At 42.6% G+C, this 21,267-nt stretch overlaps 1 protein-coding gene across 2 annotated transcripts; it reads left to right on the forward strand.

Moving 5' to 3' along the window:
* Positions 1-8: 8 nt before the first annotated feature.
* GEMIN5 (gem nuclear organelle associated protein 5) lies at positions 9-19,555 on the forward strand. Of its 2 annotated transcripts, none has more exons than XM_065644148.1 (28): positions 9-186; positions 357-511; positions 1,622-1,803; positions 2,552-2,703; positions 2,937-3,068; positions 3,260-3,392; positions 3,788-3,947; positions 4,565-4,777; positions 5,503-5,588; positions 6,082-6,176; positions 6,599-6,735; positions 7,930-8,003; positions 8,403-8,584; positions 8,681-8,820; positions 9,278-9,449; positions 9,685-9,912; positions 10,426-10,539; positions 10,981-11,109; positions 11,620-11,715; positions 11,995-12,132; positions 12,669-12,816; positions 12,939-13,058; positions 13,912-14,122; positions 14,748-15,005; positions 16,341-16,503; positions 17,140-17,716; positions 18,146-18,242; positions 18,893-19,555. In XM_065644148.1, exons 1-28 carry the CDS (start codon positions 39-41, stop codon positions 19,049-19,051), a joined length of 4,599 nt encoding a protein of 1,532 aa, XP_065500220.1. In that variant the 5' UTR covers positions 9-38; the 3' UTR covers positions 19,052-19,555. The 2 variants fall into 2 exon arrangements, with proteins under 2 accessions (XP_065500220.1, XP_065500221.1); XM_065644149.1 differs by having other exon boundaries at positions 2,940-3,068.
* The last annotated feature ends 1,712 nt before the right edge of the window (positions 19,556-21,267 follow it).

Consider the following 21,267-nt stretch of genomic DNA (forward strand, 5'->3'; position numbering starts at 1 on the left):
GGGGCGGCTCGGTGGGGCCGGAAGCGCGGCCCGGGGCCATGGCGGGAGTGCGGGTGCTGCCCGCCTCGCCCAACTGGTACAGCAGCCGCTGCAGCGACGCCAGCAGCGATGGCCGCCTCTTCGGCTTCGCGGCGAGGCACCGCGTCTGCCTGCTGGATGTCAGCGCCGCCGCCCCCACGTTTTACGGTACCGCCACAACCCGCCGCCGGCGGCCCCCCCCCCGACGGCCCGCGTTTTCTGGGAGCCCCGCGGGGCCGCCCCTCTGCCGGGGGCCGCTCCGACACGTGGGGGGCGGCGGGAGCCCCGGGCGGGGGAGGTGCCGCTAACGGGGGGTCCGTGTCTCGCTGTGGGTGCAGGGGAGCTCGTCGGGCACACGGAGCGGATCTCGGGGTTCGCGTTCTGCCGCTGCCCCGGGCAGAGCGGCCTCTGCGCCAGCAGCTCCGACGACGGGAGCGTCAGGATCTGGGACGCGGAGGCGCTGGCGCCGGTGGCCGAGTACGGGCTGCACCAGGTACGGGGCCAGCGGGGCGGGAGGGGCTTTAGGCTTTGGGCACAGAGCAGGGTGACGGTACTTTATCCAAACGTGAATTCCAAACGCGGTGAGATCGACGCCGTTGAACACCTCTGGCTGTTTGCTGCAGCGTTGTTAGGTGATAGGACAGGAGGTGACAACGTGTGCTGCAGCCCAGAAGGTCACTTGTGTCCTGGGCTGCATCACAAGGAGCGTGGGCAGCAGGTCAGGGAGGTGATTCTGCCCCTCTGCTCCGCTCCGGTGAGACCCCCCTGCAGTGCTGGTCCAGCTCTGGGGTCCTCACTGCAGGGCAGACGTGGACCTGCTGGAGAGGGGCCAGGGGAGGCCACCAAGATGACCAGAGGCTGGAGCAGCTCTGCTGTGAGGACAGGCTGAGAGAGTCGGGGTGTTCAGCCTGGAGCAGAGAAGGCTCCAGGGAGACCTTATTGCACCTTTCAGTACTTAAAAGGAGCCCATAAGAAAGGTGGGGACAGACTTTTTTAGCAGGGCCGGTTGTGATATGACAAGGGGGTGATGGTTGTAAACTGAAAGAGGGGAGATTCAAGCCAGACATGAGGGAGACATTTTTTACAAGGAGACACTGGCCCAGGTTGCCCAAAGAGGTGGTGGATGCCCCATCCCTGGAAACATCCCAGGCCAGGCTGGACGGGGCTCTGAGCAACCTGATCTGGGTGAAGATGTCCCTGCTCATGGCAGGGGTGGCACTGGGGGAGCTTTGAAAGGTCCCTTCCAACCCAAACTGTTCTGATTCTATGATTATTTGAGTGAGCTGTTGGTTACCATCAAAGCCTCAGTAAGCAAGGATGCTCATAGTGTGTACTCATGGCCACTTAACTGAGCTCACTCAAAATCTTTTCAGCAAGTTCTCATTCCACATGGGACAGACCAAGAACAGACATTTGAACAGTTACTGTCACTTGGGACAGCATATCAGCAAATATGTCCATTGTGCCAAAGCCCAGAAGAACTGAAACACTTTACAACTAATTCATGTGATGCTGAGGGGTACTTACAGATTATTTTCTGCCTGTTATTGTGTGTTAGTTGGTGGTAATACAGCTTTAAATGTATTCAATTCTCTTTCTTCAGAATGCAATCTCAGCACTGCACTGGTCACCCCTTGTGAAAGATCTGATTGTGTCCGGTGATGAAAAAGGTATCATTGTTTGTTACTGGCACAACAGAAGTGACAGCCAGCAGTTCTTCCCAGAGCCTCGGACAATTTTTTGTCTCACTTGTTCACCTCACCATGAAAACCTAGTGGCAATTGGGTAAATATTCATTAAGTTTTGGTTTCCAGTCTTCTTCTGCAAGAACCTTGCTGTGAATTTTTGCTACACAATTATAGGGTTTTTTTTTTTCCTGTTTTTGTTTGTTTGTTTTTTCTTCTGGTATACAACAATTCAGAAACATTTAGATTTGGTAGACCTGCAAGACATAGAAATCCATAACAACGTAAGGGTCCAGGTTTGGTTTGAATCTTTGAAGTTTCTTAAAACTGTTATTTTTTAACGAGACTTGACTGGTGTTTGTCGCATTATGAGTGACTTCATCTGAAGAGAATTTATTAGTTTGACTAGGCCTTTGTCATCCACTGCAATTCCAGTCCTTCAGATACCCAAGACCGTATTGAGCAGAGCAGGAACGTGAAAGCCCTTTACACTTAATGGGTCTCTTGAAGGAGAAGGGAAGGAATGAAAGTGATTTGTGGTAAAGGGAAAAATTTTCCTTGTATAAAAGCCACTGTAGTTTTTCATGTCTCTGAAAGCTGTATTACTAATGAGTTAGTGTCATTCTTGAAGCCAAATGCACTGGTTGCACATCTTGAAAAGGCCGCTGCAGGTACACCAGTGTTATACTGGAGGTCTAACAGACCGTTAGTCTGCTGCTCCTCTTGCTGCTTGTGATTTGGCTTCTCTGTCTGTAATACGGAAATAGTGATCCTGGTAAAGAGCTCGGAAATTGAGTCAGATATTATTATCTAAGAATCTCTTCGTTAATTTAAGTCTCTATTTTTAGCTACAAGGATGGGATGGTGGTTATAATTGATATCAGCAGAAAAAGAGAAGTACTTCATCGGCTAAGAGGCCATGACGATGAAATACATTGCCTGGCCTGGTGCCCCGTGCCTGGTGAAGAAAGGTTACCTGCCTGGCAGGATGAGCTCCAAGGTGTGTAGAAGTGATTAAATGTAGAAGTGATTAAACATTTGTGAAGTCATTTTTAGTTCATGTAAATGTCCTTCCAGAGAACTGCATTCCTTACAGAACGTCAGTCAGTAGCTACGCAAAGGCAATTGATAAGTTCAATAAAATACGTTCTGATGCAGATTGATATATTTTCAGTTAATTTTTGTAAGGCTTTGAATTTGAAAGTATAATAACGTGACTTCAATGGTGTTCAGTAGTTCCTTCAGAGGAAGGCAAATTTCCAAACGGGGAGCTGACACAGGACACAGCCACGAAGAAAGGTTGTTATCTGGCTTCGGGAAGCAAAGATCAGACCATACGAATATGGAGCTGTAATAGAGGCAGAAGTAAGTAAGAGGAATAATGTGAGATACACAATAATAGTATGGTTGAAGAGTTCCCTAACCACAGCCCTCATTTGCTAACTTGATAGTTTAAAGCATGAGAAGCGTACGTAAAGTTTCAGATTCGCAGGACTTCATTCACTCTCAGAGAATTTTGATGTACTTGGTCTGGATGATCCCTCTTGTTTCTGTAGGTGTAATGACTTTGAAGTTGCCACCCACGAAGAGAAGAGGTGGAGCCGTCGATCCCGCTGTTAAAGAGCGCATCTGGCTGACTGTTCACTGGCCTTCTGGTCGTTCCACAGAAATTGTATCCAGCTCTTTTGGGTAAGCAGGGCACACAGCAGCCAGGTACCACCCGTAACTGCAGATACTTCAGGAAGAACTGGGTAGGAAACCTTGACACCCCCTTCCTTCCTAGGATGACTGGAGAGAAAACAGGCCAAGAGTTAAAGTGGGAGTTTGGTAGTAGAAAACTACTATTTGTCCTGTAATTTCTCTGATAATCTGAGTATTGAATATTGATACTAATTGTAGGTTTGCTCATCTAATGGGAGAAAAAATGACACGTCAGTTTTCAGTGTGGTTAACCATAGGTATTGTCTGTAGGGTGGTGGTTGTGTGTGTGTGTCTAGCAGTATGTATACATGTAATACAGCCTATATATAGCCTACATTATTCTTTTGAAGTGAAAAATTAAGTACACACTATAAATTTTGCAGAGGAGAACTGCTTCTCTGGGATTTGACCCAACCTGGAAAACGCAAGTGGACGCTTCTGGGATCTTCAGAAGGACAAAATCACTCCCGCATTGTGTTTAATCTGAGTTCTGTGAAGTGTCAAGACAAAGAGCTCCTTTTTTCCATTTCCATGGACAGAGATGTAAGAACCATTTATAAAATTAACATGAAAATAGCAGTACCTGTACAGCTTGGCTGAGTGAGGGTACCCCTTTCAGGGCTACAAATCTGCTCTTAAAGTGGGTCTATTGTAGCATTTTATAATTGCGTAAAATTTTTTCTGAGCACAGGTTGTGTATTTTTAGTTTATAAGGTCAAGCTCTTACCATGGTGGAGTGAATGGTTACAATATTCTGGACTTGAATGATAAACATTTAATAAGGGGAGTTTACCCTCTCATTTTCCAGTATGTTTTATTTTAAAAAAAGGCCTATTTTTCCTTCTTGTAGTAATTCACTTGTACAAACTAAAGCATCCTTTTTAAAAAAAAAAAATTGCCTCTTACAGGCAGCAGAGTGCCTTCTACTTTGAAGTCAGAAGAGGACCATAGTATTAAAATATATTAACTTTGTCCATTTGATTACAGTCTTCCAACTATTGCAGCCCTGTCTGTGACATGTAACCCTCTGGGTGCAGGTCACATACTATGTCAAGCCTTGAATTTGACGCTTTGGTTTTTCATCTCACTCATGCTTTGTTTTTTCCTTGTCATACCAGTCACTACGTTTAACTGTTCCTTGTTCCTTAAATATTCTTCAGGTGAAGTGCTGGGACCTGTCAGCTCTCGATTGCAGCTGGACCATGCCCTCGCTTGGGGGGTTCGTCTATAGTCTTGCCTTCTCCCCTGTGGACACAGGCTGTCTTGCCATCGGGGTTGGGGACAGCATGATCCGGGTGTGGAATACTTTGTCCATGAACAATATCTATGATGTTAAAACTTTCTGGCAAAGCATCAAGTCCAAGGTTACAGCCGTAAGTGTGCTTTTGATTCCTTTTTTTCTCTTGTCTCTTTTCCTCTTCTCACTCCATTTTTCTCTTTGAAGAACATTTATCTTTCACTCTGAAGGCTTTTCCCAACTAAAAATCTATAAAGCCAAATCGTTCCTTTTGTACTTGATTGTTTTCATATACAATGCATTTTAGAGGCCAGCGATACATTTTTAGACCTTTTTACAGTCCTAGGTGCTTGTATTACATTTAGTGCAAAGCAGCTGAAGTCCAGCTGGCTGTTACATTATTTTCCTGCTTGTATTCTCCTTTGTGATCCTTCCTTGCTTCATCCATCGTTTCCCTTGCTCTGCTCGGAAGTTTGACAGGCACAAAAACCAATGTGGACGTCTTCAGGTTGGGTTTGCCCAGTGGATGGCCAGAGACTACTGTCTGCTAAAATCACTGCCAGCATTAAAACATGATCGTTATTCTTGTTCACACCCAAAGTTTTCTCACCATCCTACAATGTTCTCCACTTCTGTTTTGTAATGTAGATGTAAAGTAGTTCAATGATTTTTAGTCCATTTCATTTCATCCCACGATAGCTGGTAGGAGGAGAGCCTCTGATACTCACAGCGGGAGTTGGAAGGCTGGGTATAAGGGATGGTGTTTGCTCATCAGTTTCAATGTTTTCCTTTTGTTTATTGTTTAGAAATAAAGTGTCAGTGGTTTGTGTCACTATGGGTCTCTTTTTATTTTGCTTGCAGTTATCCTGGCATCCAACTAAGGAAGGCTGCTTGGCTTTTGGAACAGATGACGGAAAAGTTGGCATATTTGACACCATCTGCAGCAGGTAAGAAAGCTTTCAAATTCATTCATGTCAGATCCTGCTGGTTTGTCACTGTGCACAGGTGGTGTGGTCTTTCCTGAGGTGTATCTGTACTATTAGACAAGAGTAGGTTTAAATTAAAACTAGTCACAGTTAGATTTTCAGTGCATCTTTTCACCTCTCCATTATGTCTGGTAGCTTCTAAGGTAATCTTACTCAAATTGCATGACCAGAGATCATCTGTGGGAGGACATCAGTCAAGGAAAACGTTAGCCAGAAATACATTTTCAGAGAAGAGCAACATGCAGGTGCAGGTCATCGTGACAGTTTTGTTATGCTTTTAGTAGTGTCCTACAGGAGCTCTTCCAGAAGGCTTGGTTGAGCCATTGCTTTAGTTCGTTATAGCACTTGGTGTCTGTTTTCACCACTGGGAATATATTGCTTTGACATTTTTTCTTTCTTTTTTTTTGCCTTTGGTGAAATCTGACTGCCCCTGCTTCCTTATCTTCCTGCCCAGCGCTAAGAATAAGCCACCTCAGATCTCCAGTACTTACCACAAGAAGACAGTGTACACATTAGCCTGGGGACCCCCAACTCCTCCTCTGTCTTCTGGTGAGTCTTCTAACACTTTGTGACAAAGTAGATCATCCATGCAGAGCACACAAATGCCACGAAGTTGGTGTGCCCTCCTTTCTTAGGAAAAGGAGCCCCATTTGCTTGGTAGCAATCCTTTCTAGCAGCTAAGGCGGCATCTCCATGAGGGATTGAAGTAAACAGAACAGCTCCATTAACTCTTCTTACACAACTTGATTTTTGGTTTTTAAGTACCAAACTTTAAAGGGAATGTTAAGGCTTGCAGTGATTGTACAACGGAGAGATCCTTTCAGAGGATTGCATTGTGAGAATGTCTTGCTGCCAGATCACAGGCAATCGAAGCCTTTGAAAATAACGTTTTGATAGATAGTGGGAGTGATCACTTTTGGTAAGACTGATGAAGAACATAGTATATTTAGCTTTTTTTCTCTGTTGGATAGGAGAAGAAGGTGAACAGCCCTCTGTAACGTTATATAGTTGTGCTGGGGAAGGTATTGTTTTTCAACACAACCCCTGGAACCTTAATGGAGAGGCAAATGACATCAATAAAGTCATCCGAGACACTAATTCAATAAAAGTGAGTATGATTTGGAGGGGTTTTTTAATGGATTTGTGGTAACCATGTCATAGTTTGTATGGCCTTGTAGTTGCAGGTTTCTGATTTTGCCTTCTTGATGAATGTGTATCAAATATAGAATTTGACACCTGTAGTCTCCACAGATGAACTTCAGACACACTTGTTGACTCAAACTATTTAAACAGTTTATGTGTTTGCCTCTGAAAAAGGGTCTTTTCTTCCCCCAGTGTCAACATGGCACATCTGTTCCTGGCACCAGTTACTCTTCTACTGTGTAATTTACTTAACCAGAAAAGTTAAATTGAAGTATAGGGTCTGTTTTTTAAAGCTGTGTGTGACTGATTAAAATAATTAGCTCACACAGAGCTTTCCAGTTTCAAAGGACTTGAAGCAATATCCTGAATAGTGTCATAGTTTAGATCACGTGGTGGACATGCATGAGTTAACTACCTCAACTTCTCTAGTTCTCTTGTTTCAAATGTGAACTTTATAAAATGAATGTTGCAGTAAAGGAGTCATGATTCTGCAGGAGTCTGGTTCCATTTACACTGCAGCTAATGCAGAGTGGTTGGCGATAGCTGACCACAACATCTTCTCAAATATGATCAGTCGTTTCTCAGTTCAAAGTACAAAATAAGTGAAGTGGGTTAGATCTTCAGTTGCTTTAAGTCAGCATGAGTCAACTGAAGTCAATCAAACTATATTGCTTTATATCAGCTGGGTTTTGGCATCTTCCTTGAGTAGAAAACTCATGGGGGGTTAAGAGACTAATGTCACAGGCAATGAAACGATCCATTTTAGGCATCTAAATTTTAAGTATCTTCCCTCTGAATTAGAAATAACAGAAACAATTACGAGTAAACTTTTATTTCTTTTGAAAGATGATAGAATTTGCTTACAATGTCTTGGTCTTTCCAAGGAGCGTAAGCAGATCAAGCATCAAGGTCCTGTTGGAATCCAGACAAACTTCCTTTGAGACTTCACTGAACCGATAAAAATAATCACTGGTTCTTGCATCAATTCATTCAGTCTTGCCTAACTGCTCAACCTTACGTCACTGCTACAAAATGCAATGGACCCTTTTGTGACTTTCATTTTGCAGACTAACTCTGTCCAGTTGCCATTCTTGCTCTGTTGAATGTATGCAAGAGAGATTTAAGAGTTGTTGGCAATACTTGTGCCTTCTTTCTACAGCATAAACTGCCGGCACGTACAGAGATCAGCTGGAAACCAGATGGCAAACTCTTGGCTCTTGGCAATGAAGATGGGTATGTTTCACTTGTAGGTTAAGACTGTACATGTGCTGATCCTGACCAGAATCACTGTACTGATTCAAAAGTACTTTTTGTTGCCCTGGTTTGTCTCTGTTCTTTCGCTGCTGATGTATTTGAACTGTGAGAATCCAGCATTCCTTGCTGTTACTTGATTTAGCTGCTCTGGGCATGGAGGATCCACATCACCATGTGAAATTATTTTTCAAGGATCCATTCATGGTTGAAACAGACTTTTACTGATGTACTAAAAGAGCATTTGAGTTGAATTCAGAAAAGAAAAATTCATTTAGTTACTCTGTTTCATGTTCTGTCATTCTGCTTATGCAGGATAACAAAAAAATTCCCATTTTCACTGACTACTGGAATTCTTAAACCGTTGTTCTTACATTTCAGCTCAATTGAAATATTTCAGACACCAAACTTGAAGTTGCTCTGCACTATCCAGCAGCATCATAAACTGATCAACGCTATTCGTTGGCATCATGAACACGGCAGCCAGCCAGAGCTGAGTTACTTGATAGCTTCAGGCTCCATCAATGCCACCATTTATGTCCATAATCTGAAGAGTGTCGTAGGTAACGGTTTGCAGATGATATTCCAAGTCTTGGCATCTTGTTCTGGTTTACTCCTGCTTTGTCTTGCTTGCCATACTTGATCCTCTTCTCTTTCAGAGAGCACTTCAGAAAGTCCTTTGACAATAACGGAGCCTTTTCGAACCCTGGCTGGGCACACAGCTAAAATCACAAGTCTTTCTTGGAGCCCCCATCATGAGGGCAGACTGGTATCCGCTTGCTATGATGGAACTGCACAGGTATTGTTCCACAGCTGCTCAGAAGTGTATTTATTTTAGTTTCAAGTCATCAATTCTACAGCGTTTTAGAACCAAGCTGATAAAACAGCAAAGCTTCTTTTGTGAGAGAAACTACTGAAGTACTGTAACCATGGTAACCATCTCCTGGGTCTGGATACCTGATATGCAGAGGTATTCATGTGCTTTTTACAACTTGCAAAATTGATTTGTAAGTCCAGTTGTTATCATTTGCATATTAGCACTTTTGGATCTTTCAAAAAGAAAGATGTTATGCAAATGTATCCATGCAAACAGAGGAAGCCCTGAAATTTCTCTGTTTGTCTGCTGGTATTTGAAGTACCTGTAAAAATGCCCTAAAAGAGACACTCCTACAAGTGCAAATGACTGAAGAGAAGATGCAGAGTATTAGGGGAAGACGAGACTTTCAGAGTAATTGGATTTCTTTCTTGTTGATAAGGTATGGGATGTTATGAAGGAAGAGCCGCTCTGCAACTACCGAGGGCACCAGGGCCGGCTACTGAGTGTCCAGTGGTCACCAGTGGACCCAGATTCTGTTTATACAGGGGCAGATGATTTTTCTGTTCACAAATGGTACATCTCAAAGCAGGAGCATACATGGCCTCCTCAAGGTAAGTGTATTCTAACAGAAGAACCTTGTTGGAGCTGGGAAATAGAGGGTGGCCACATTGGTTTTATGTTTTTATGCTGAATTCAAATCTGCCTGCTACCTCTTCAGGAATAAACTCTGTCTAGGTTTAAATTGAGTTGTATTTGGAAACTAAATGTTGATCTTGAGAGGCAGCCAACCAGTACACTAAAAATCTCTACAGATAATATCAGGGTAACCTTTCCAACCTTTTACAGGCAAAAAAAGCATAGAATTAGAGAAAAAAAGAAGTATGCAACCAAAAGTCAAAACCAAGAAGAAGAAAAAACATATAGGAAAGAGTCCAGCCAAACAGGATCTAAGTGATGCCATGAATGGAGATGAGAGCGTGAAGGAAATGTTGCTAGAGGAAAACGGAGTGTCGGACCATGAAGGGGAAAAAGAAGCTCAGGAGGCAGAGATGCCTGATAAAGTCTCCGTGACTGGTAATAATCAAATCCTCTTAGTTCAATGGTTCCCAGACTGTTTAGCCTTTAGAGCATCACCAAGTTTAATATTTTCATGCAGATATTCTCATAATCTGGTTTTATTGGAATAGTCCACTTGAAGGAAATACCATTCTGGAATGCCTTTCATAATTTTGTAGATTAGTTTGGGAGTAATTGTCTTTAAATAAGAAGATTCTGGCCTAATGAGCAAAGGTACTGTCGTTGGCTTGAAAAAATGTCATTTTTGATCAGTGTTTCCTTCTGCTGATAAATCTTAAAATACTCATGGATCTTCATCAGTGTCTGTTGACATCTTATTTAGCTTTCTGACAGTTCTGTAATGTTTTCTTACTATCTCCTTTCCCTAAAAAACTACTAAGTTCTATTGCAAAGCAAAGTTTGGTTTCTTTGTATTTTGAAATTAATCTAATAGAATGTGAACATATTAAATATTCTGCTATGGACTTTTCCATGTATTGTTTTTTCTTTTTTTATCACTTAACTCCACAGTATCCAAGGATACATCTTCATCAGCATATGATCACTCTTCATTCAGCTTGCCAAAGCCTGTTGTGACCGAGAAAGCCACTCCTGTGAGAAAGGATCCACCTAAAGAGAAACCAAGTTAGTACGTTTCAGGGACTTTTAAGAGTCCTGCATCAAGGCAGAGTTCGTCATCCTAGACTTTAGTTTGGCTGCAGCTTCCCTTCCTAACGTGACACCAAATAAGTTCCGTAGAAAGAAGAGTGTGCTTTTAAAATCTCTGAAATGTTTTAAGTTGCTTCTCCTTTTATTTGCCTTGCTCGTCAGGTCAATTGAGTAGTTGTTTAATGTGGGCTTTGATATTACCTCTTAGTTGCTAGTTTCATTCCAGGCAAGATGGGCAGAAAAATATGCAAAGTGATCAGTATTCAAACATCAGACTTGTCATAACAGATATAAATGTGGCACTTGAGCACCTGGTTTTGGTTTTCCTGAGGAAGAGGCTGGAATATGTTGGAGAGCTCTGCTGTAGGAGACTCTTGTAACTGTGCAGCAGTGGCTAAAACGTGCCTGATTTTTCAGCTTCTGATGCGTCTCTGAAGAAGAGAAAGCCTCGTTCTCTTCTACCCTTCAGCACATTCATGGATCACAGATCAAAAGATGAATTGCATGCGGACTGTTTGAGGCTGGCTGCCTGTCTGAAAACCAAAGGTTAGTCTAAAACTAAAATACTTAGAGGGTAGTATTCAGAAGCATTTGTCCAAGGACTTGACTTTGACCACTAGACGTTATTTTTTTAAATCCTTTATCAAAGTGTGTGACTAGTTGTGGTCTGTCATCTGATTTCTCTTGCAGTATTTCAGCATGCTGTAGCCATTCCAGATAGGCTTTGAGTATAATGTGGAGAGGAGAAAATAAGCCATGAGGGAGATGTTTGTATTCTCACAGGATTGTTCCATAGAGTATGCAAAGAAACGTGCTGTGTTTGATTTAGAATAAATGTTCTGCACAAGCACAGTCCTTCTATTCAAACTTAGATGTAAACTCTAACTGTTGATCTGCAAATGCGAGAACTTGTTAAATTTGCTACATAGGAAAGAAATTAGAAGACACAAGTATTTGCCAACAGTTGAGTGTAATGAAGTGGTACAGTGACTTGGCAGGTCCCAGTTCCCAGTGTTGTACCAAATCTTAAATACTCATTCTCTTTATCTGGTTTAGATAATAATGAAGATGTGTCCCCTGACCTGGAGGATCGTATCCACTTGGGGCTGTTCACAGACAGGGCTTCTCTGCACAAGATGATTGATGTGGAAGGTAAATGGAGTAATGAATCCACTGTGACAACATGTCCATTGTAACTGTTACATTCAAGGAGAAAACAAATGGGGAAAAACGCTTCAGTTTTCTTTACCATGGATTAGAGTATACTGCGGGTCTGTGAAAAGACATAATTTTCCCAAGTAGTTTTAGATCTCTCAGATGCAAACCTGCAATATCTTAAGCATGAATAATCTCACTTTAGCCAAATTGGTTTACTGTGGCAAATAATGCACTTGCACTCATGCTGATAGGAAGTGTGTTTGCTTCCAACAGGAAAACATCACTTGGAGAACGGGCATCCAGAGCTCTTTCAGCAGCTCATGCTGTGGAAGGGAGATATGAAGGGTGTTCTCCAGGCGGCTGCTGAGAGGGGAGAGCTGACAGACCAGCTGGTGGCAATCTCACCCATGGGTATGTTTGTTCGTGTAACACATGAGCAGATGGAATTAGCTGCCAAGGATAACCGATTGTTCTGGGTTGGAAAGTTGTGATTGTTCCACACTGGAAAGAAATCGCTTCTTTAACTGCCCAGTAACAAAAATTAAACACAAAATATATCCTATTTATGACAGAGACCTGAATGTTTCCGCACACCCCCTTAGGTTGGGATAGCAGGAAACATGGTGGTTTCCTTTGGGATTTTTCTTGAAGGAGCAGGTCCATCCTTCCAAGCAAAGTTGGTTGGTTGTAGCAGTCCTGCCAGGTTGCTGTTAGTTCAAATATGCCTTGAGGTTATTTTACTGGTAGTGAAGTCCTACAGTCGTGTTCAAGCCCCAGCACTGCCCTGTTTCATTGCCTCAGTGACTTATATCAGGATGGTTAAGAAACAAGAAACTAATCTGGGGCAGAGAAGAGGTACATGTTGAAAGAACCAGTGATGATCATCCCACAGGAATTCTTCCAGTTTTAAAACTTTGCCTCCAATTGTATTGTCTTCTCTTTTGCAGTTGGGTATCAGGCATGGGTTTGGACAGTGGAAGCCTTTGCGAAGCAGCTGTGTTTTCAGGAGCAATATGTGAAGGCTGCCACCCACCTCCTGTCCATCCACAAAGTGTATGAGGCTGTGGAGCTCCTGAAAGTGAATAATTTTTACAGGTTACTGTATATTTTTGTTTAGGATTTGCTCTTGTTTTCTAGTGGGGTAGATTTGACATTTTGGTTTGTTTTTTGTACACAGTCAATTAACTTTTCTACCTGGATTCTCTTATGTGCATTAGGGAAGCAATTGTAATTGCTAAGGCCAGGTTGCGTCCAGAAGATCCAATTCTGAAGGATCTCTACAATACTTGGGCAGCTCTGTTAGAGAAAGATGGTCATTACTCCATGGCCGCCAAATGGTGAGTGTCACTGGGAAGAAGACAGAATTGATTCCAGGCCTCAAAGAGGGTTCTTGGGTTTTTTAGCAGCTAAAATCTGTTAACTGGTCTGGTCATTATTTGTCTGAGGTGCTTTCTGAGCCTGATCTCACTGCACTCCCTCTAGTGTAGGTGGGAAAAGAAGCTCCAGCGGGTGGTTCAGAGCAGAAGGTCCAATTCCTGTACTGCAGAGGAGCCATCTCTTTCCATAGACATTACTGGAGGTCTTTGAAAACTAGTCTAGCAAGACTAAGATTAGGATTTATACAGAAAAGACTCTGTGATGTTTCCAAACTTTCCACTGGTAATGTGCAGGGCAACAGTTCATCTTGATCTTCCTGAGGCCTTAGCTAATACCCTCATCACTGGGGTATCCTCCTCCAACTAGAGTGTTTCAAATTTTGACTACCGACATTACTAATAACGCTTGAAGTATTTTGGCTGGAGTAGTGAACTTTGCTTGATGCTGATTTTAGTTTTGGCATTTTTGGGGGTGTTCATGCTTGTGAAAGGATTTAGATGAAGCCCAGAGAAATGCATTAGGGATAAACTACTGCATATAACCTCGGTCTCTTGAATCTATGCATTTCTTATTGAAGCCATGCATGGTAGGCACACCACCAGAGACTTCAGTCCAGATTATTAGGCTCTGTGACTTCCCCTTTGTAGCTTTGCATCAGATCAGGTGCCGTCTGTCTGTAAGTGATGAGAGCTCTGACAACCTGTGGAAGATACGGGTTTATCTTCATCTGTATGTTTGTGCTATTTGTTGTAACACAATTTTAAAACAGTATCTTAGTACCAATCAAGTTGATTTGCTTTTATCTCTTTTCAGTTATTTGGGGGCTTCCTCACCCTATGATGCAGTTAAGGTGTTGGCAAAAAAGGGGGATGTCACATCCCTTAGAACTGCTGCTGAGCTTGCGCTGGTATCTGGAGAGGAGGAGTTGTCGGCAAATTTGTCTTTCAGATGTGCCCAAGACCTGCTGTTATCCAGGAACTGGGTGGGAGCTCAGGAAGTCCTTCAGCAACATAAAACTTTATTTGTGAGTCTAGTCATTTCTTTTTTGCTTTCTTTAGCATTGTCTCTCTCCAGATTAACTTGGCACCACTTCCCATACGTTAATAGTCCACAGGTAGTCCTTTGAGCTGCTTTTGCTCAAAATACCTTCCTAGAAGTTTATCGCAGTGACCCTGTGGAAAAGCAAGTGCCTTTCCAGAGGCAAAAGGCCCATGGTGGGGAGGCACATGGGCTCGCTCTTAGTTATCTGGGAGGGAGCTGAGAAAAGTGGGATTTTTTTTAACGTATGTAATACTGATCATAAGAAGGATGAAGTGAAGGAAAGAATTTGCTGTTTACATTAAAGGAACAATTGAGCTAACTGTACGTCCATCTGCTGGAGGCTTAATTCAGAAACTCATTTTCATGTGGAGTGAGCAGCAGAAGGCTGCCTTAGCTTGTTCTGAGGTTTCCTTCTGACCTTAGAGTCTCTGAGTCTATCAGCATTGTTCTTTGGTAGCTGCAGTTGTGAACAGTCTGTCACCAACAAGCTGCTACCAGCCATGATGTTCTCAAATTTGTCCACCGGCTGTGGTCAGTAAGGGATTGTTTTTGTTTTAGCATCAGCTCAGTGGTCTCCTTTTTTTTTGTTTTTTTTCCTCTTTTTAAAGGGACAAAGACTTGTCTTCTCTCTTAACGAACTGCTTTGCAAGTGCCTTAGTGAAAGAAATCCCTTTGACCGAAAGAGCCCCGTGCCTCCCTGTTACCACAGCTGGGAGCTGAACAGAGACGTCTCATTTTTTGACATGGTGCTAGAAGTGTGGCAGAATGCACTGGGCATGGACACCACCCAACAAGCCACAGGTGCACGGGAGCAGCTGCGCAGTATTGAGCATCCTCCTTCGACCAGCAACACACACCCAAAGCAGGTAAATGGACTTAGATCTGTAGACACACTAAGGCTTACTACGGCACACGCAGTAAAACGCAGCTGCTTTGTGGTGGTGTGCCAGCTATTCCCAGGGAAATGATGTCTGCACCCAGCTGCAGGTTAGTCTGGGAGAAGTAGATGATAGGCAGCTGGGACAGCTTGTGTAGCCACGAAGTTTGTTTCTGCGCAGGGTAAGAACAGACACAGTGTCGGTGATGAGCACTGAGATGTGCTGAGTGGGTGGGAGCGATGGGCGTAGCTGAGTAGTGGCTGCAGTGATTTGGGGTTTTGTGTGAAACTGTTAGGAGAGGGGCAGTGCTGCTGCTTGTTTAAATATCCTGGAGTTCAGAAGGTCTGTTCAGAGGCTGGTGCTTCTGCAGTGAGTCACTGACCTTGGTGCGCTCCCGCTTCTCATCTGTTCAGTAGGACACATGCAAGCACAGCATCATCCTCGATTATAAAATGAAACTTGTCACAGATTTCAATAACATTGCACATATATATACCAAAATGGATATCTGTGCTTATTAATGTCTTTCAAAGAAGCTGAAAACATCATCTATTTACCTACAGTTCTCTGTGACTACTTTCTTGGGTGCCAGAAGGCTAATACTGACATTGCAGATCATGGTCTTTAAAGGTGCTCCTGTGTCAGTTGTACACGATGTGCAAGCTGGTAGGAAGGTGCTAGCAACTTTCTTCTGCTGCTAGTCTATTATGGACAGGCGTTAAGACAACACCTCCAACTGGCAGGACTTCTCAGCTCCTCCCTCCCCGCAGCCATCAGCCTTTCTAGAAGTGGCAGAAGACCCAGTAAGAGGAGATGGTTGGTTGAGTGCTAAATGTTCCCTCGAAAAGGATAACACTTCTGCTCCTCAGCAAATCCAGGAGACAGTGGAGAGGAACCAGAGGTGGAGTCAGGTCTCTTCTGTCTCCTGCTTAGATGTTGTCCATGAAAGCACAGTCTGAAGCATGAAATCTTCAGTGCAAAGACTATGTATTTGAAAGACTGCAGAGTGGTGGCTCTCCTAAATGAGTGATAGTATTTGAATGGAAGACAGAAGAATAACCCAATTAGGAGAAAGCAGAGGTTTTGGTGATTAATAGAAATAGCTGGGAGAGGTGGAGCGAGGTGCTGGTTTCATAGTTACAAGTAATGTAAAAGTGCTCTATCTCCTGCGTGAAGGAGACTATGCAAGTTGCATTTGTCCTTAAAATTGCTTTTGGTTAAGTCATGTGCTTCTGGTCTCTTCCACAATGGTCATAAGCTGTGAGTAATTCATACTTTGCAGTAAAATTAATAATTACTCATGCTCTGTGGTGCTTCCTGCAGGTGCTTTTCCATATTTCTCATGACCTGACCCTTGCAGCCCTGAGCTCTCACACTGCTACCTGGGATGAGGCAGTGAAAAGTATTCTTGGAGCTGTGACCCGCAGTTATGATGCCGGTAATTTCACTCTGATGCAAGAGATTTGCAGCATCATCCTTCCCGAAGGTGAGTCTCTTCTTGTGTAGCTCCTGGCAGCGACAGATAGGAGGATCTTCCTTGTAAGTACAGCTGTGTGTCGATTAATACTACAAGGCATAATAATGTTTGGAAGGAGCAAGACATACCCATATATATGGAAACCTGTGGAATTTAGCTAGCGCAGTGGCCCTTGGGCAATGAGAATTCCTGACCATGGAAAGAAGCTCTGCAGTGTCAGCTGGTGTCGTGATTTGGGAAACTCAGTAAATTCCGTTCTGTAAGAGAGATGAGGACATCAGAAAGCTGTGTCTCATAGTTACAAATCACTCTGAATGCCCTTCCCTTCATTCTCTGCAGAGTAGGCAGTGCATTTAGTTTGCGGCTCTTGATCATGTGAATATCTTGATGCGCAGCTTGAGACCAAGGAAGTTTGCTGTAGATGATGAGAACATGCAGTCTCATGCTAGCTAGAACAGAGGATTGTGTTTAAAAAGATGCCAAAGATGTCTGGTGTCTGCCTTTGCTTTTCTGCTTCCTGCACCATTCTGCCAGCATCTGAGTAAATCCCTGGTTGGGTTTCCAGGATAGCCATTCATTTACCAGATCTGGTCTTGTTCTTTGGAAATTTGTATAAATGATTTATAATCCTTTATTTATTTTTAGGCTGTGATAACCTGAGACACAAACTGGACAGCACAAATTCTCAGAGCATGGACGCTTGCAGAAGTTTAGAGGGCTTTGTGGCTTATGGACTGCTGTATGACCTGTGGTGGAACCCACCCAAAGACTCCTTCATCCTGCAAAAACCTGTTCTGGAACCTGTGCAGTGTCCCAGTGAGCAGACAGCTCTTGAGAAAAGTTACATTTCAAGTCACTGCTCCCCTGAAGAAACTCCTGATCGAACTGCAGCTGAGATGGATGAAAACCACTGCACTACAACTGAAATTTGTAGGTGTGAGACAGAAAGCGACTCGACAACTAGGTCACTCTATTTGGAAGACAGTCAGTCCAAACTGAATGGCTGCAAAGTGCTTCTTTCAGAAGAGATCGCTGCTTTACAGAACACCCAGAGAGATATAGCTGAGGTCCAGCAGATTTTAGCAGATATGATCCGCCAGCATCAACAGCAGAGGAATAATCTCCAGGAAAGCACAAATGGAAGCACCCAGGAAAGCAACCTGCAGCAGAGTTCAGAGACTGAATCAGACAAACTGTGCCCCGACAGCAGCCAGCTGACATGGTAAGCTTCAGAACATGAATGAGTGGATCTCAAGCGTTGCTTTTCTAAGCATTTGTGCGGCAAATTTCTTGTTTAGCTCAGACTGCCTCTAATCACAAGCTTGTCACCCAGGGACACTTCAACACACAGCTTAAAGGTCTTGTTTTTCCCTGGAGCTGAACCACCACCTGCATAAACGTACAATGGCTTGGTAACTTTCTGATACACAGGGTGTGTTGATACAGTGATTAAATAGGGCAGCGTAATGAAAAGGACAGGCAGATCTAGGAGTTCTGTCTCTTTGTTGAACAATTATTTGAGACTTTGGCAAGAATGAGCTGGAGCGTCCAACACTTGCCCAACCCTCTCCTGTGCTCCTTGTAGAGGGGGGAGGCTGTCCGGTTATTTATGCAAAACAATTACTCATGACACCTGCTCTTTTCTTGACAGCAAAGATGAAGTAAAGGAACCAATTACACTCCCTGAGCTAACGAAGCAGCTTCTACAAGCAAAGCAGAAACTCGCAGAATTTCCAGACAATTTAAAGGTAAGTTTTCAGAAGAGGCATTGTAGTTCTGAAAAAAGACAGCCTTTTTGTAAGGGCAGTGTCATCATAGGACCCCTTTCATATAGAAAGTAAGGAACGGTGACTTTTGTGATCCCGTGACAATTTTGAGAGAGAATTGACACATAACATCAGGCTACTATTTTTGTTTCAAGCATAACTTTCTCTGTGCAGTGGAAAGTGTAGGTAAACCTGCAGGGGAGAACTCAATGGGATATTCTGTGTGAATCTCTCTCATGCATTCTAAACATACCCCCTTGCTACTTACCAATTATTTATGCAAAAACAGTTTTGATAAACAGTGAAATAAGGAATTTAAGGTATAAAATGGCCTTTATAGATCACAAACTGTAGAAACTACACATCATAGGCTTGAAAACAGTGTTTCCTAAGCTGTCTCATCCCCTGTGCTCCCTGGCCTATAACTGAAGGTAATCATGGTGATTGTGCAAGAGGGGACAAACTTGGTTAAACATGAGCTATTACACTGGAAGAAGAAGAAAAAATACATCTGATTGATGACTATCTGTTCCAAAGATACTTGTCTTTAGACCTGGCAGCCTGAGTATTTTTCTAGCTGAACAATTCCAATTGAAAGAGTAAACATCACATCATGTACCTTTTTTTCGCAGGTCTTCCCATTCCCCGACGTGCTGGAGTGCTGCCTTGTCCTCCTCCACGCTGGATCCCGCTGCCCTCCTCAACTACGCCAACAGGCATCAGATCTCCTTAGGAAACACGGGAATGCCGGGATTTATGAAAAGGCTGGCAGGAGGTTCTTGACATTTTGAGACCAAACTGTCTCCCTTGAGCTGCCTACAGCTGCTTAACACCAAGGCTGTTTTTTTCGTCAAGTGAAGGCTTGTTTGCATGGCTGTGGTTATTGAACTGTTTTGGATAAAACTACCAAAAAATCAGGTTTCTATACAGACTCCCTTGTGGGCATCAACTACTACTACTTAAGGAGATTGTGTTAGAAAATTGAAAAGCGGTATGTTTGGGCCTTGAACTGTATACAGGATTTTTGTATAGTGTGTTTTTTTTAATTTGTTGGAAGTTATGCTAGTGAAAGCTCTTGGAATTTACAAGAGACACAGTTTTGAGCAGCTCTATCAGTCAGATAGAGTCAGCAGAGGAGGAAGAGTAGCTGCCCTCAGAAAAAGCAATGGTTCTTTAAGCAAACTGACCCTTATGCCAGTATTGTTCTTAAAAGCATTGTGAGTTTATTTTCCCTCCTTTAAATAAAATCTTCTACCACCAGGAATTGGCATTTAATTTGATGGCTAGAAATTAGGATCAGTCAAGGGTAAATGCATTAAAAATAAACCCTCTTTTTTGTTAAAGGTACTACATAAATCAAACTTGGTAGATAAAACAAGTGCATGCTATGACTTTGCTTTCTGTGGTAAGGCCACCTGCACAACATAAAAGGGAGGGCAGAATATTTTATATTTGATTCCAGCATTACTAGCAAGAGATAAGGGACTTCTCCAGATCAAGAAAGGTGACAGTCCCTGCTTTTGGCAACGTCCACCCTGAACAAACTGCTTTTTGTTACAGTGATGGTAAGTTTGAGGTACTATCAAGTTCTCTAGAAAAGCTGATATTCTAGAAGTTTCCAAAACAACCCTAGACTCTGGAGTCTTGAACATGCAATATTTTGACCAGTCCTACAGCTTACCTAAAGGTTTTGCCTGTCTTTGATAAAAATAATAACTTAAGAACAAGGCTGCATAAGCCTTAGTGAACATATAATAGCATCTATCTTAAAAATTTATAGCAGCACGTTCTTAAATGAAGCAGAAAAGTTCATGGTAGGATGGGGGGTCATGAATTGAGAAAGTTGGTAAGTACAATAAAGATTATTTTTAAAGAAAAAAGTAGGAGGGATGGGGTTTTTTTAGCTCAAGAGCTGTTCCAGATTCTTCCAGCCAAAAAGCAGACTTGACACTGATGATAGATTTCCTGCTCCAGAGCGAAGCCTCTGAACAACTTGAAGAGATGAAAAGCAAAAGATGGTCCTTCTGTAGCTGTGTTAACCTGGTAAACTGTTGCCACTATCTATCTTGAACTTAGTAAATTCTGTACCAAGTACTTGAAAACCAGGAGAGGGAGCTAGTCCATAACCAAACAGCCCTCTAAGTGAGAACCACTAGAGTTTAGATGAAGCAGGAAAACGTCACACAGGGCAGGTAAGCAAAATGGATTTGTCACATGAAGTGGCTATGCCGCACTGCCAGAATAATCCGCAATACTGCTGGCTGTGCTGGGAGTTACGCAGAAAGAGAATACAAGTCCCCAAAGAGATCTTAAACTCAACTTTCATCAACAACTGTACAATAAGCTCAAAAGCAGATTTTACTAAGAACTACCTCAGTAGCACAGCATAAATGGTAGAAGAAGAAAAACTTGAGCCTCTTCTCTTTGAGTGTGTATCACTAAACTCCGATTCCAAAGCCTGAACTTTGGGAATTTTAGCGCTTGATGGAAAATCCAAAACAAGGCCTGGTTTAAAAAAATTTATTTTTACAAAAATTAAAAACAAGTAGTATTTACAAGCATTTTAAATACCAGTTCTAATGCTCAACTCCTAATAATGGCTTGTTTAAACTTGTTTAAAATGCAAGACAGAGTCTTAAAATTTTAAGTTTGCCATATCCAAAAGGGGTTTGTGTGTTTTTTGTTTTTTGTTTTTTTTTTTTTTAAGAACTGTCATTACAGAGCTGTTGGGAAAAAAAAAAAAAGGTACTATAGAAGAGCTCATTTTTTAAAAAGTCAGAATCACATGTTTTTCCATCCTCTAACTATGTTTCAAATGTTTATAATGAAGAAAAATGGGAGCTGTTTGGTCTGTTGTTAAGCATATAGTAAAATTAGGGGCTGGAGAAAGGGAAGGAGAAGAGGAACAAATATTTATCCATCTACTGAACTACTTGTGTTGCAATGAGAAGAAAAAAATTGGTAGGTTAAGCTGAAGAAGACTGAAGTCAGAGTATTGGTCCAATCC

Source organism: Caloenas nicobarica, chromosome 13 (assembly GCF_036013445.1).
Source record: "Caloenas nicobarica isolate bCalNic1 chromosome 13, bCalNic1.hap1, whole genome shotgun sequence".
In the NCBI taxonomy this organism is placed as follows: domain Eukaryota; kingdom Metazoa; phylum Chordata; class Aves; order Columbiformes; family Columbidae; genus Caloenas; species Caloenas nicobarica.